Here is a 16,719-nt window from a genome sequence, read left to right on the forward strand (position 1 = left end):
AAAGGGAAGGGACAGAGAGTGCAAGAGTAGAGGTAGAACCCCTGAACCCTCTCTGGATTTAATCCTAGAGAGGGTGAAAGGAGTGTTCCCTCGGAGCTCTTGCTGTCTCCGCCTCCCAGCTGTTTTTGCTTCCTAGGAAGCAAAAGAAACTGCCGCTTCTATCTCCGTGCTTATAGAGAGTTGGTGAGTAATTCCTAAAAAACGGACAGAGCAGTTTAAAGGATTTTTTCTTATATAATTTAGGTGTTTATTTTTTTTTATTTAGTTCTGACTATTTCTCCTTTTTTTTTTTATTATTGTGGAGAAGGAATTAAGATGGCGTTTTGAAAGTGACGGAGTTTTTTTTCCTTGTCTTTTGTTTCACTTTCTCCTGTTTCACTTTCTCCTGTTAAGGACTGGACTTTACTTTTGCTTTTGGTATTGAATCCTCTTTTTTGATTTTCTTTTTCTTTTTGGTTTTTTTTCTCTGGATTTTCAAGGATTATAGTGTTTTTGCTGCCTCTTTTAAAAGTAAAATTTTTCTCTCTTTCCCCCTCATTTTTTTGGGGGGGGGGAAAGGGAAGTGAGAACTGTGTTATTTAAAATGGCTTCAAAGAGACAGCTGCCTTCTACAACATCCAAGGTGATTTCCTCTCCTATAGCTTCTACTGCACAACCACAACAACAACTTAAACATGCACCACCGGCACAGCCACCACCCTCCCCTCCTTTGCCTGGACTTTCAGCACAAGAGGCTAGAGGTATAATGGGAGAGGCTGTAGCTCAAATGAGAGAGGAAATGAAGCAACTTTCTACACAGCTTAAATCAGAAATTAAATCTGACTTCAAAGAAGAGATAAGTGGGATGAAGGATCAATTGGAAAAGAACAATAATATTTTGTGACAAGATATACTTGCAGCAGTCTCAGGTTTGGCTACAGTGGTGGTTAAGCTGAATGCAAGACTCAAGGAAGTTGAAGATAAAGTTGATTCCTTTGATGATAAAATTCAAGATGTGGAAAGGAAGGTGGAGACTTCACAAGAAGATATTCTGATGTTTCAGTATAGGCAGATGGAATATGCTTTGAGGATTAGAGGCCTCAAGGAAGATATGAATCAAGATCTGATGGAGGTGGTTCTTACTGATTTGGCTGTGGTTTTGGACATGGACAAAGAAGAATTACGCAGAGAAGTTGAAAAAGTGTACAGGCTTAACTCTTGGATTGCTAAGCAGAAGAATTTGCCTAGAGATGTGGTGATTTATTTTACGAAGAAGTCTCTGCGTAATGAGATCTTACAAGCCTTTTATAATAAAAGATTTCAGATAGCTGCCCAAGATGTCATTATACTAAAGGAAATCCCATCAAAAATTTTAAGAAGCAGGAAAGATTTTGCTTTCTTAGCTAATGAGCTTAAAGCTAGATTGATGCCATTTAGATGGGAAATCCCGATGGGTATTGTTCTGAGCCATGCGGGGACACGTTATAGATTGAATACGGTTGATAAAGCTAGAGAATTCTATACTTCAGTCCTAGGTGCAGGCTCAACTTTACCTGTTCAGAAATCCCTGAGTGGCAAAGAGGCGGAGCAGCAGTCTGAGGCATTAAGTTCGGTTTCTGCTGGGATGCTGCAAGCTGAATGGCAACGCCAGACGGAGGTTAAAGAGCAGAGAATGACTCGTGCAGCTTATAAACGTAAAGAGAAGGAGCAACGTAAGAAAGAGGCCAAAGAGATTTCTCCTGGAAATGTATCACCGCCGGTGGGAGGAGCAAGACCCAAGAGTCATGCAACACATGTTGCAATTTCAGATCTCCAAGGTGTCTTCTCCAGGCTGCGGGCCAAGGGAGATGGCAAAGTTTTTGACCTGGAATGTTAATGGATTGAATTCTCCTCAGAAAAGGAAAAAAATCTTTTATTATTTGAAGCAACATAATAATGATGTTATTTGCTTACAGGAAACTCATATTTTACTTAAGGATCAGAAATATTTAGTTAATGCCCATCTGGGATCTCACTTCGTATCTTCTGCTCCCGGGAAGAAGGGGGGAGTTGTTATTTATGTCAAGCAAAATCTACCAGTTTGTCTGGTGGAGTCTGACCCCCAAGGGAGATATGTGATGGTTGAATTGGGCTTATATGGTAAGAAAGTACTTATAGTGGGACTATATGCACCAAATCAGCAACAGGAACAATTTTATAGACTCTTACATGAAAAAATAAATCTGCTGGACTACAGATCCGTGGTATTAATGGGGGATTGGAATGGTGTTTTAGACGTACAAAGGGACAAAAAAGGCTCTTCTCCTCTTTTTAAGCAGGCAAAATTACCTAAAGCCTTTTTTGATATGAAAGAGGACTGGGAATTACGGGACTATTGGCGGGAATGTAATCAAGAGGAGAAAGACTTTACCTTCTTTTCAGATAGACACCAATCCTTCTCAAGAATTGACTTCTTTTTGATTACAACGGACTTATATAATAGAGTAAAGAATGTCAAGATTTTCCCTAGGTCTTTGACGGATCATAGTCCAGTTTGGATGGAGTTGACTCAAGAAAAAGAGGAGAGAAGATCCTGGAGGGTGAATGAGAATTTATTTAGACAAGAAAAAAATGTTCAGAAACTAAAGGAGTGTTTAAAGGATTACTTTGTTTTGAATATGTATAAGGGGACTTCAATGTCAATGGTATGGGATGCAGGGAAAGCATTTATGCGTGGGATTTTGATAAAAATGAATAACTGTCATAAGCAAAAACAGATTCAGAAACGTAAAGAATTGGAAGATGAAATTAAATTAAAAGAAAAGTCTTTGATTTTAAATCCTTCTGATGAAAGTATTAAAGAATCTTTAAAGTTGTTAAGAACACAATTTAATATGTTGTTAGCAGATCAAGCTGCAACCAATTTATTGTTTATGAAACAAAACACATTTTGTAATGCTAACAAGCCAGGGAGATGGTTGGCTTATCAGTTGAGAAAGAAACAGAGACAGAGAACAATAGATAAAATAAATTACAAGGGTAAATTAGTTTCTCAGAAGGAATTGATTAAGAAATCTTTTTTGGATTATTATCAAAAATTATATAAATCTACTAATGTGCAAATTTTAGAGATAAATAAATACTTAAGTGAGGTTAGTTTCCCTAAATTGACAGAGGATCAGAAACATGAAGTTAATGGTTTAATTACTAAGGAGGAAATTTCGCTAGCAATTCAACAATTGAAACCAAGGGAAAGCACCGGGTACGGATGGGTTAACAGCTGTTTATTATAAAGCCTTACTGGAGGAGATGACTCAACCATTAGGTGATCTTTTTAATGGCATTTTACAGGGTCAAGAGATTCCTCCCTCATGGCGTACTGCTTTTATATCATTGATTCCAAAGGAAGATCAAGATCTTACTTTACCTAAGAATTATAGGCCTATATCTCTTTTAAATGTGGATTACAAGATATTTGTAAAAATCTTAGTAAATAGGCTTATGAGGGTTGTGCACCACCTTGTGCATAAAGATCAATCTGGGTTCATAACTGGAAGGTATATGAAAAATAATGTCAGACAAATTATTAATTTATTAGAATATTTAGACAAAAACAACCAAGTTCCTGCAGGGCTGATATTTTTAGATGCTGAAAAAGCTTTTGATCAATTGAATTGGCATTTTATGTTAAGAGTAATGGAAGAGATGAATTTTGGTGAAAAGATATTGCAAGCTCTTATGGTAATATATCAAAAACAAACGGCACAACTTATCGTTAATGGAGGTTTGTCAGAGGTTTTTACAATAGAGAAAGGTACTAGACAGGGCTGCCCATTATCACCGCTGCTGTTTGTCTTAACACTGGAAATACTGTTGATCAAAATTCGAGAGTCGCAGGAAATTAAAGGAATAGAAGTTAATAAAAAAGAGTATAAGTTAAGAGCTTTTGCGGATGACTTGGTTATCACTTTGTCGCAACCTACTTATTCTGTAGTAAAATTATTACAGCTGATTCATAATTATGGTTTGGTTTCGGGTTTTAAGATTAATGTTAATAAGACAAAAATTTTACCTAAAAATATGACTAGTCGGGAGAAGCAGACTTTGGTTAACTTGACGGGTTTTGAAATTGTTAATAAGGTAAAATATTTGGGGGTGATGCTATCTGTTTCTAATGCAAAATTATTTAAAAATAATTATGAAAGGTTGTGGGTTAGGGTACAGAGAGACTTGAAGAATTGGGAAAAGTTGCAATTATCCCTCATGGGAAGAATTGCAGTGATAAAAATGAATATTCTACCCAAGTTTCTCTTTTTGTTCCAAATGATACCGATTTTGAAGAATGAGATCAATTTAACTGAGTGGCAGAAAGGCCTTAATAAATTTATTTGGGCAGGGAAAAAGCCAAGGGTTAAGTTTAAAATTATGCAAGATTTCCGTGAGAGGGGAGGACTCAAGGTGCCGAATTTGAAATTATATTATGATGCGGTGGTTTTAACATTAGTTAGTGACTGGGTAAATTTGACAAATTCTGATATACTTCACTTAGAGGGATGGAATTTACTTTTTGGGTGGCATGCCTATTTAATATTTAATAAAAAAATGGATTGGGCTTTTAAATCTCATATCTTAAGAATTTCTTTACTTAGGGTTTGGAGAAAATATTACAAAAGTGATTTTAAAGTACCATTATGGGCCGTACCTTGGCATGCAATAGAAGGAATAAAAAGAGGGGTTAAAATGGATATGGTGTCCTATAGACAGTTACTTAAATGGGATGGACAAAACTGGCAGTTAAAATTACGGGAATGTTTTATAGATGGCACCTTGATCCACAAAAAATGTCTTTTATGTACCCTGACTTACAACCTAAATGTTGGAGATGTGGTTGTATGGATGCTACTTATTATCATATTTGGTGGTCGTGCAGAGAGATAAAAGCATTCTGGATTAAGATATGGTGGAATATCCAGAGAATTTTTAAAAGGAGGGTAAAATTTACTCCACAATTATTTTTGTTAGGTATAGTTACTGATTGTGACACAAAGGAGGTTATATTGATGTTAAACTTGATAACAGCTGCGAGGCTGTTAGTAGGACAATATTGGAAGAAGGAATCTTTGCCTACATTGCAGGAATGGTTTCTTAAAGTGTCTCATTTGGCGGAAATGGCAAAGATTTCGGCTTTCTTAAAGGGACAAACGCAAGAGAAATTTCTTGCTGTTTGGGATAAATGGATAAAATTCATACAATTTAAATTTGATATAAAAAATATTATATAGTTTTTTCATAATTTTTAACTTTATATATATATATATATATTTTCTATTTTCTATTCTTTTTTTATAAATTTTTTTAACTTTTTCTTTAATTAAGCCTATATTCTGCTCTGGGAGGTCCTGGGGGGGGAAGGGGGGTTTGGGTAGGGGTGGGGGAAGGGGGGTTTTGTTGGGTAATGTTTGTTTTTTATTTGTATATGTTGTTTTTTGTTTTTGTATTGTTTTTTATTTTTTGTAAAATTTATAAAACTCTTTAATAAAAAAAAAAAAAAAACAGCCATAAGTCACATTTTGCAGTGACTTATGTAACAGTTTTGTAATTTCGATTGGTCACAATGAACTGTTGTAAGTCGAGGACTACCGTACTTCAGAGAGGTGTACATTTTTAAAATGCAATAAACTGCTCTAGAGGCTAGTTGGAAGAATAGAGGGTAGAGAATTGCCCCAATTCGTTAGCCATCTCACCTGATCAATCCAAACAGTTGCATATTCCATAAAATGGAAGGCTAGCCCTGTGTATTTCATACAGCTAGATTTGGTCCCTAAGTTATCTAGCCACAAGACAGGTATAGTATATAATGCATTTAAGGAAGTTTTCTTCTTTTCTGGTTTTGGATTAACAATATTTTATTTTTATTTTACTGTTCTGATTCATCTATCAAAATGGCCTCTTCCTACCTAATATTAGGGCTGCCCCCAAGAAATTCATACAATAATTATTGGTCATTTAATTGTCTAACCCAAGGGTCTTCAAACTTGGCCCTTTTATGACTTGTGGACTTCAACTCCCAGAATTCCTCAGCCAGGCGTGTTGAAGTCCACAAGTCATAAAAGGGCCAAGTTTGAAGACCCCTGGTCTAGCCCTATGATATTCATATTTTATCACAAAAGATGCTGTTTTTTTCTCTATTGACTAGATTGAACAACAGACTCATTATAATTCTTAATGTTTTGACAAATAAGACATCATCTTGATTTTAGTATTTTACCTAGAATTCGTTACTTTGTAGCTAAGAGGATTCATGTGCTAACAAGGTAAACTTAGAACTGCATTTCTTAAAACACTAAGTCAATAACTGGGAAATTTTTTTCTTAAGATGTTTATACAATGTCTTCCATATTTCTTGCCCACCAATTCTGTTTCAGTAAAATAAATATTATTTCCCCCCCCCCTTCGTTTTAAAAGGAACTCTCAAACTTTCTAACTAAGAGAGGAAGAGATGAGATAGACTTCAGAACTTACCAATCAACATTAAGACCAGGTTTGCTGCACCAAATTTTTCAATTTCATAAATCCAATGAGGAATAGACTCAAATGTAGATCTTCTGGTTATATCGTAGGCAAGAATAGCACCATGGGCACTGCGATAATAACTTTGAGTTATTGTGCGGAAGCGTTCTTGGCCTGCAGTATCCCATACTTGTATCTGAAATTGGGAGGAAATGAAATACAGGCAGAAACAGAAATGGTTTCTCAAAATACCTAAATGCTATAAATTGTTGCTCAGCCACAACTCCTCTATCATGGCCTTGTGTAACTATATTTACAGTAAAATCCATAACATATATATATATATATATATAATATATATATAACTGCATTCAAAGCTTTCCCTGACTTGCATACTCCATATCAGTGCTTTTTTTGTAAGAAAAAAGGTGCCGGAAGTCACATGTTGTTAATCACAAGCCAAGCAGTGCCACAAGCTGAGCAGTGCCATCACAACCAGTGTGGACGAAGTATGCATGCATTAGACTCGACACACAAGCAGCCCGCATGCACCGTTTTAATGAATTTCCTGCCGACCTGCTACGTTTGACAGGGCAATTCAAGTCCACATGGACCAAACGTCAAATTTTCAAAAGTTACTTTTAAAACTTGGAAAGTATGTTGAAAAAAGGTGCTGGAACTCTGCTCCGGTGCATTCTATGACAAAAAAGCACTGCTCCAGATGTTTGGGAATGACCAAATATTATCCCAACTGTTGCTGTAGAAAAGATGCTGCCAAATTATTTTTATACTAGCCTTCTCTGGATCTGGAAAACTCGCCTGGAATTCCTGCCTCATATGATTTCCCAACTTCTGAGATTTTCCCCATTCCAAGACATGATGAAGCCATGACTTATTCCCTTCCCCAGTCTTTAGAAATGCTTGGACATACACTCTACTGTTTTCTTGGCCCAGTCATTGAGGTTATAAGGTTATAAATAAGGATGAGAATGGGTCATTGGCTAGAATTCAAGTTTTACCTCTCCTCCACTGCCCAGTGAAACTGCCTTCTTCCCTTTCTCATTACCCAAAGCCCAGGGAGCAGCTACAGCAGGGGTAGGCAACCTTGGCTATTTTATGACTCGTGGACTTCAACTCCCAGCTGGCTCAGGAATTCTGGGAGTTGAAGTCCACGAGTCATAAAAGAGCCAAGATTGCCTACCCCTGAGCTACAGGGATATTCATACAATGGCATGAAAGTGCAGGAAAGATGAGAAGTCTGATGCTAATGGCTGGGTGGAAAAATTCTATCAATCATCAAAAGACACAGTAGAGGACTATATTGCTCACCTTCACCTTTTTGCCATCAATTTCCAGGGAACGCACTGTAAAGTCAACCCCAATAGTGTTCTGCTGCTTTGTATGGTATTGTCCTGACTTGAAGCGATGGACCACACATGTCTTCCCCACATTTGAGTCTCCGATGAGAATGATCTTGAACAAGTAGTCAAAGGCATCATCCATCTCTACATTGGTGAAAGCCATAATATTCTAGAGATTTGAGAACTTTGGCCCTAGATTAATGGGGGAGGGGAGAGAAGAATGAATCAAATAGCAAACCAACATAAATTTTAAAACCTAATTAAATTACCAGTCACTTAAATAGTTTTGATAATTGGGTACTGCTCACAAATGATGCATTCCTTTTCTGATTTAGCAGATTCGGTGCTTTTGTAAAACAAACAGACTTCTTAGCTACTACAGATGGTCCTTGTTTTAACAACCACTTGTTCAACGACGCTTCAAACTTTTGAGGACAATGAACAAGTGGTAGTTATGACTAGTCCTCAAAGTTCTGGCCACTGCAACACCCTTATGATTACATGATTTTGATCCAGGGACACAGGAATCAGCCCAGATTTCTCCCAGTCATGTGAATGCTATTTGCAACCTTCCTTGCAGCTTCCAATAAGTAAATTCAATGGGGAAGCTGGCAGAAATATGGAAGTCACAATCACGAGGTCTTCACTTAAAAACCCACACTTAATAACGGTAACCAGACACTGCTGGAACTGCCATTGCTAAGTAGCATGGCCACGTGATATCATGCTTTATGACTGCATCACTCAGCAACAGAAATTCTGGTTATAATTATCATCATTAACTAAGGACTTATCGATATTCCTAAAGTCAACAGAAAAATTTCACCACCCCAGAAATACCTATAGCAAAAATGGGGAAGATGAGGTTTGCCAGAGGGTTTCCATCATTCTTCCACTGTGGCTGCTTTCCTAGCTGCAAAATTGTGTGGCAATTCAACTCTCTTATTGAAATCCATCTTCTTTAGAATGAGGCCCTACAGGCTACTGCAGTGGTACGTTGAAGAAGCTGAGTCTTTTAGCCTACTCCTGAAATCAGTGCTTGCAAAATCTAAGCTTGTCAAGATTTAACCTTTTCTTTAACAGGAACCTTCAAATAAGATTGCAGTGTTTCCCATTTAACTAAATTAAATAATACAATTGGACAAACTCCCCATCCCCATCATATATTAAATACAGCAGGATTTTTGTTTTGCTTTATGCCTTCAGATCAATGTTGAACTGGACTACTCTCTGAAATCTGTGCAGTTTGTATACATATTGGCAAGATTTTGGAAGTAGTTCACCATTGCCTCCTTCCTAGGGCTGAGAGAGGGTGACTGAGAGAGAGCGACTAACCCTAACTCTAGGTCACCTAGATGGCTTTTTGCCTATGACAGAATAAGAACTCATGGTTTTCAAACCTAGTGCCTTAACATCAGATTGGTTCTCTATCACATGTATCTCATGTTAATATTAAAATATTGTACAGGAAGGAAGAAAGGAAGGAAGGAAGGAAGGAAGGAAGGAAGGAAGGAAGGAAGAAAGAAAGAAAGAAAGAAAGAAAGAAAGAAAGAAAGAAAGAAAGAAAGACTCAATCAAAATTCCATTGGATTTTCTGGAATTTTCCCACCAGCTGATGGTTGTAAATAGACAGACAGACAGACAGACAGATCATTTTGGGGGGGGGGAATTAAAAACCTAGTATTTATTTTTCAAATTCATCAACAGAAATAGAGCTAGAAAAGGAGAAGTAATCCTTCTCTTAATATGTATTTGAAAAAAACACTCCCAATCAATCAACTTTGCTGGGAAACATTTTTAGAAGACAGGCAATATTATTAACAGAAAAATAAAATTATTAGATGAGAATATTGTACTATACTGGTACCACCACTTAAGAGGCCTTGCTTCTTATTTTCTTTCATAGTGGAAACTGAAGCAGTTTTCAAGGTATTCAAAAAAAAAAAAAAATACTCAGGAGATGGTGGGATTTTTTTTTTTTTTTTTTTTTTTGTGCATGTGATCCTCCAGAGAATTCTCCTTATCATCACCCTATCCGCATTCTGCACCACAAACTAATTACAGGATAGGTCAATACCATTTCACCTCAGCAATGGAGACAGTCCTTTGAGAAAGATAACTCAAAAACACACTTACTTGGAGGGTGATAGCAAGACAATGAAAAGTTTAAAAGAGCCTAGTGCTGCTAGTGTTACTGTTTGTTATTATTATTGATCAATATAATTAAGCAGTCACAAAAGTCCCAGAGATTCTTTTACTTTTTCTGAAGAAGAGAAAAGTGGTATAGTAGACTCAGCAGAACTACAGTTGCTCTTTTGTATTTTTTTTTTTTAAAGGAAACAGACTATGGGCTGCATTAGAGAGAATCATAAAACTTAAAGAGGAAGGTGAAAAATAACTCTATTGACTGATCCTGGGAGACTCAAAGATCAAAGTGACAGAGGGCACCCAAAGAGATACCATGCAACCATTCTACCACCTCAGATGTTTAGAAAGCTGAGATATTTTTCACTTAACTTTGTAACCAACATCTGATTTTGCACAAGTGCTTCCCTTTTTCTTTCCCTGTCTGTGCATCAAAAATCAACAAAACAGATGCTGTTGCTTAAGGTTTCCTGTAGCACTGTGGACACTCTGTTAAAACCACTTACATACAGCCAGACCCTGGTAACCATCCAGCAATGCTATTTGGGAGCGACTAATACTGTGGTCCTACCTAAAACATATCACAAGAATCCTGTCTGCAAATTATGGGCAACTATTGTGAGGAGTATAGGCAGCTGTTCTTGATACCTCTATTTCAACATGTAATAGAAAAATGATAATCTACTTTCAGTCAGATGTTGCACCAATACTGCAGAGTTAGGAGTCAACCTATTCTCCAAACACCTGAGGGAAGGACAAGAAGCCATGGATAGAAACTAATCAAGGAGCATACCAACCTAGAAATAAGGAGAAATTTCCTGACAGTTAGAACAATTATCACTGGAACAACTTGTCTCCAGAAGCTGAGGGGTGCTCCATCATTGGAAGTTTTTAAGAAGAGACTGGACAAATATTTCTCCGAAATGATATACAGTTTCCTCCTTGGGCAGGGATTGGATTAAAAGATCTCCAAGGTCCCTTCCAACTCTGTTATTCTGTTAGAGTTGAAAGACCTTTTCAATTGGTGGCCTCAGTGGGCAAGTTGAAGTCATCAAAAATGCTCAAAAAATGGCAGCCAAATGAGGCTTATAAAAATCACAGTAGAAAAATGGCCTGGTCAGAAAAAAACTTATTGACTAGAAAGCAAATGGATAAAGTTGCTTCCTGTCACATTCTCTGTGCTCCAGATTCTCTATCCTTTTAGTATACACTTGAGTCTACTTTGGCATACTGTGAATTAAAAAGTATTTGACCACCATGACTCATGGTGAATATGGGGTATTCTTGGAAAGGCATTCTGAGAAGAAAACCAATCATGCTACAGTCTGGGTGGACATCAAAGTTAGTTGTGGGTCCTAGGCTGTCTATTTCTGCCTGAGGTGATTGTGGTTAGATGGTTGGATATGAGAAGAAGTTTATTAAAAGAATATTGGGAAACCACAAGTGGTTAAAATGGGGAAATCAGAGACAGAAACTTTCACAAAAATGACTACCTTTCCTCTAGCCATTTGAGCTCTGAATGTAAGGGTAGATTGTCACTGACCTAGGCTTTTGATGGTGATGCAGCAAGCAATTTAACTATTCAATTATCAGATACAATTTTGCACTCAGTTCCAACTGCTTGATCCTGAGCTTCTAGAACTTTTAAAAAGATACTCTTCCCATGGCAAAATAAATAAATAGAACATTAGGCCCAATAAAAAGCAAACCATGCTGGCCTCTGAATAATATTTACTGCATAGATGCAATACCTATCTAAATAGATAATTTCTTCACCCTGAAAGTTTTGGAAAATAGAGACTGCTTTCTTGCTATTCCATACTTAAGTAAAATCTCTGCACGTGCAAAACGCAGCTGGTCAAAAGGGCACAAACGTAAATCACCATTAAGGGTAGAAAAAGAGAATAGGTTTTCACTTTTTTTCTTTCTTCCGGCATCTTTCCTTTGTAGATTAGTCACATACTGATATATATACTTACTGACTTCAGTCTCTAGCCAGCCAAAAATAAACACAGCAGACTGTTTCCCATTATCAACAGATCTTAACCATCGAAATTATCCTTGCTTCCTTTTCTACCTTTCCCGTTTTCAGCAACCTGCTTTCACAAAAAATTCCCACACAAAACCCAACAAATATTAACAACAAAGTAAAACTTTAAATACCCAACATAAGTTATATTCCAAAGCACCAGAATCCTTGCTTCTTTAAGCGCCAATTCACCTCTTATTCACCCTTTTGTCTCACCTGCATGAACAGGTACAGCTTTCTTTATATTCTCCTCCCACCTTTTCTAGTTTTCTTACTGCCTGATGGGAAATGTAGTTCCACAAATTCAGTGTTTTTCCGTCTCCTGCTGGTGAAATGAACCTGATCCGTTCAAACTTTGTTTTTTTAAAAAAAGAAACACCACACATAAAAGATATGTTACCAGATTAGAAGTTTAAGGGGGGGGGAAAGATCACTTCCTCATTTAAACTTTGCTATTTCTGCAAAGAAAATGTTGCATTATTGCATATTTATTATGTTTATACCCTTAGGTGACACAAGGCAGAAAATACAACAAGTTAGTGTGTCCTTACATATGAGTAAGTCCTCTTGAATTGCATGGGGTTTCTTATAAGTAAATATACAAAGAACCGTATTACATAACAATATAGTACAGCACATGCTTTCGAAAGAGAATAAGCATGGAGGCGACTAAAGGGATTCTGCATTAATTTAACTGTGGTGGTTTTATACCTGCCTTTTTATTATAAAGATTTAACATTCTATGTGAGAATTTTGAATATATTTTTGAAAATCTAAGTGGAAAAGGAGAAGCAAACTTCAAGTCCAATATCCTAAAAGCAAAATCTCTATGTCAACCTTTTTTAATAAAATAATCCAGTTCAACTGTTTCTAAATTTATTACTTATTATAATAAAAAAATCAGCAGGAGTATGATAACTCTTCCAGGTAATAAACTTTATTAAAAAGCATAAGCATGCACAACTGATGAAGTGAGCTGCAATTCATGAAAGCTTATGCCGTTAATAAAATGTTTGAATTGTAAAAGATGCTACCAGACTCTGGGTAGTTTTTTTTCTTTTGTTTTTGCTACTATCAAGTAATAGGATTGTGCTCTTATAAGCAGATCTGCCTGTGGGATCACATAATATGTGATATCAATATATGTGGATAGGTATAGGTTGCAAGATAAGGCTAGTGTACAGTATTTGCATAAAGATTCACATAGTTGCAAATGAAACAAAGTTACAAATGTAAAACTTGAAATATTGAATTTCTGCAAATCACTCTATATTTTATGCAAAAAATAAAGTTTCCAAGCTTCTAAAAAGAGCCAACTATCAAACAATTTTGTTTTAGTGGCTTTAAGAAAATCAGTGCTCAAACTTTGCAACAAAACCTGTTTATCCATTTCCTCCACACACTTGAGGGTTTTTCTGTTGTTATCAATATTTTGTGCTTTAAGGATGTGGGCTTACAGCTATCCCATTTGTAATGTCTTGGTGCTCTAATCCCTTAAGCAGAAATTCAACAGGCATTGTTTTGCTATTTATTTCCTTCCTGTCCTGTAGTTGTTGAAAATACATGAGGAAAATACACTTTAAAAGATGGCATATCAGGCAACCAGGATTTAGCTTTTAAATACATGAATGGCATACCCATAAGAGATATCATTTAGCAATTAGAATTGTTTGATGGCAGAAGAAGCTATTCCTATCACTGCATCTCTTTGGCAGGAAAAACTATACCTGTGGAACTTCTGCCATTTTACCCTTTTTAGAAACATAACCCCCCCCCCACATAACTCTCTGGAAATGAAAAAGTAATGACGATATTTCCTCTAGTGTATGAGACTTTTACTTATACAAATTAAAATTCTCTCATACAAATAGATTTCAGTTAGTGGTTGGTAGGAATTGATAGATATTTCCCAATAATGATTATTCAGTCATTATTCTCCTTTTCTTATTGGTAAAGATCTCAGGGATCTATAGTTTGCCTTTTCTCATTACGCTACAATATAGCTTTTCTGAGAGGCAGTTTTGTATAGAGGTTAAAGCAGTAGGCTTGAAAGGGGAGACACTAGGCTAGAAAGGGAAGACCGTGAGTTCTAGTCCTGCCTTAGGCACAAAATCTCTAGGTGACCTTGGCCTAGTTATTCTCTGAGCCCTAGGATGAAAGCAGCAATGGCAAACCACTTCTGAAAACCTTGCCAAGAAAACTGCAGGGACTTGGCCAAGGGAGTGTGCATACCCAGAGGGATCCTATACATGGGTGTCAAACTGCTGGCCCATGGGCCGGTTGTATCATACGGAGGCCATGCCCAGCTCAGCTCCAACAATGCAAAAAAAATTGTGATACGTCGCAACACATCATGTGATGTGGTGGGTTTGATACCCGTGCTATAGGATAGGGGTCCTCAAGCCCCAGCCCATGGACTGGTACTGGGCAGTGGCATGCCACCAACCAGGATGCAGGCAGCACACAAAACCATACCCCCTCCAGTCCACGGAAAATTCTCTCTCCACATAACCGGTCCCTGGTGCCCAAAAGGTTGGTGACCTCTGCTACAGCACATCTATCAGAGGTTAGCAAGAATACACCTTAAGTATTTTCAGAGAACAGTTCACACACAAAACATCCAAGAAGCTCCAGATACAGAAAAGAATTGTGCTTTGAACTGGAAAACTGCTGCTGATCAGTGAGAACAATACAGGGGGAAATGGTTGACCTACATACAGTAGAGGTATCTTAAGAACTGCATTCAGCAACTACTTCAGCAGACATGGAGATGTAATGATGTTTGAAATGACTTTTGAAGGGTTTTTCGACGCCACACCACATTTCAAATATGTCAGAGGTTAGTTTGGGAGCACAGGCTAATAATCTGGTGTAAAGTCAGTGAAACCAATTTATTTATTATTTACTCTCAGCACATGTATGATTTAAATACGAATTACCTTCCAGTAAACTGAAACCGAGAACCAGTTTGGTGAAATGGTTAAGCACCAGACTAGAAACCAGGAAACTATGAGAGGGCCAATCCCTCTCTCAGCCATAGAAAGGAGGACATGGCAAACCCACTTATGAAATCTTGCCGAGAAAACCGCAGGGACTCGGAACGCAGACCAGCACAAGCTGGAACCAGCACTCCGTCATCGCCCGAGTTAACTTTGCAGTGCAGCGCAGTAGACTGCAAGTCTGAAACAACCCGATCGTGTTCACGTTTACTCAGAAGCAAAGACCTATTGCTCGAGATAGCGCTCCTCTCGAATAAGCAGGCAGAGCCTGCGCCATATTTGCCCCCAACCAGTCGGGCGCGCCACCGAAAGTCATGAGTTCCATTCCAGCCCGTTTGACCTCTTCCTTCGGGCTCGGGGCAGGGCTAGTTCGGAGGTACATTGAGAATTCCTGGGGACTGCAATTCCCAGAGTGCACCTCGAGGAAGGGAGTCGAAGTGGGGGAGGGGGTGGGGGAGAGAGAGAGAGAGAGAGAGAGAGAGAGAGAGAGAAGTGGAGCGCGAGCTCGGAAGAGGAGGTGGTCATGTGACTTGCAGGAAGTTGCCTTGGAAATGCGGACAGGTGAGCGGTGTTTACGTGGAGGTTCTGTGGCGGGGGGTGGGTGTAATTAAGGTGATGGACCGGGAGCGCGGGCCGGCTTTGTCGGTGTGGGACGAGGAGCGGCTGTCCCGTGACAGATGGGGCGATCGGAGCGCGAGTGGGTTTCTCGCAGCTTGCTTAAGACCGTGTTAACTGGTTGGTTTGCAGTATGGGCATGCCAAGTCCGCTCCCACGCTGCCCTCCCTCTTACTTTCTGGATGGCCTGATTCCTCCGAGACTGACTGATTCGCGCGCTGATTCCGTGGCTTTCTGGAAGGCTGCGCTTTCCGCTGTTGTCTGTGACAGCGGTGCCTTTAACGACCACTTTCTGCCACGTAGCAGTTGAACTGGGGACATCTTCCCCGCCGTTGCAAAACCTTTATCGATGGCTCACTGCATACCTTTCGTTTTTTAATGACTCTGCTTGTACGTGTGCATGCGTGGTTTAAAACCTTGGGGGTTTTCTTTTTATATACATACACTCACACACTCATATAAGATTTCTCCTTAAACTGACTAACACACAGTCTAAGAATGCCATTTCCAAATGATCTCCATCAGATTAATTTAAAATTGTAGCCAGGAATTTATTATTTATTTTACCTTTCTTGTGGATATAATCTTAATTTCATCCTTTGCTGATGAACTGGAGTGGAGTTGTTTTTTCTATGATTTTAGAGCTCATTTGTTTAGGTGTTATCAACATCTGGGTTAACAGTGCTTGAGGCTATATCATAAAGCTGCAAGCCATAATTGCAAATCCATACCAAGCCAATGTTTGTTTGGAAGAATCTTGAGGTTAGCTTTATTCTAACCCTAAAGAAGGGGTAATGTGAAAATATGATATTGCAAACAGTGGAATGATTGTTAATGGAGTTCATAAAATAGATCCATATACAAATCACACGCTTCTCAAACTGGGAAGTACCTAGTCATCCTTTCTTGAAATTCCTTTGGCAATGTGGTTGTGGCTGAGAATTCCTGGAATTAAACATCTTTGTACCTGCAATACATTCAATTGGTTTAAGAGATTTTAATATTTTTTTCTCTTTTCTCCTTGGACTATACATTACAGTGTTTGATCAATTTGATCAGGAAAGTTGTACATAGGTACTGTGTTGTACCTTTGTAGATAATT

The 16,719-nt window shown here is 38.1% G+C and overlaps 2 protein-coding genes across 5 annotated transcripts in view; one reads left to right on the top strand and one right to left on the bottom strand.

The window, feature by feature from the left end:
* Positions 1–12,254, bottom strand: part of RAB19 (RAB19, member RAS oncogene family) — a 16,975-nt gene extending 4,721 nt beyond the window's left edge. The window contains exons 1-3 of one of the 3 annotated variants that reach the window (XM_039362092.1): positions 12,220–12,254; positions 7,798–8,021; positions 6,481–6,664 (exon numbers count right to left, since the gene is read on the bottom strand). In XM_039362092.1, the coding sequence (XP_039218026.1) occupies positions 6,481–6,664; positions 7,798–7,992 (379 nt within the window). In that variant the 5' untranslated portion in view covers positions 7,993–8,021; positions 12,220–12,254. Of the gene's footprint in view, positions 1–6,480; positions 6,665–7,797; positions 8,022–12,137 lie in introns of all 3 variants that reach the window. The other 2 variants (XM_039362101.1, XM_039362083.1) reach the window with 2 other exon arrangements.
* A 3,208-nt stretch (positions 12,255–15,462) lies between these two features.
* The window catches only part of SLC37A3 (solute carrier family 37 member 3), a 28,296-nt gene continuing 27,039 nt past the window's right edge, over positions 15,463–16,719 (top strand). The window contains exon 1 of one of the 2 annotated variants that reach the window (XM_039362104.1): positions 15,463–15,563. The gene's annotated coding sequence lies outside the window, so the exon portion shown is untranslated. Of the gene's footprint in view, positions 15,564–15,676; positions 15,700–16,719 lie in introns of those variants that run through there. The other variant, XM_039362114.1, reaches the window with a different exon arrangement.

The sequence above is a fragment of the Crotalus tigris genome, unplaced genomic scaffold (assembly GCF_016545835.1).
Source record: "Crotalus tigris isolate CLP2741 ecotype Arizona unplaced genomic scaffold, ASM1654583v1 scf7180000017588.1960692, whole genome shotgun sequence".
Taxonomy (NCBI): Eukaryota; Metazoa; Chordata; class Lepidosauria; order Squamata; family Viperidae; genus Crotalus; species Crotalus tigris.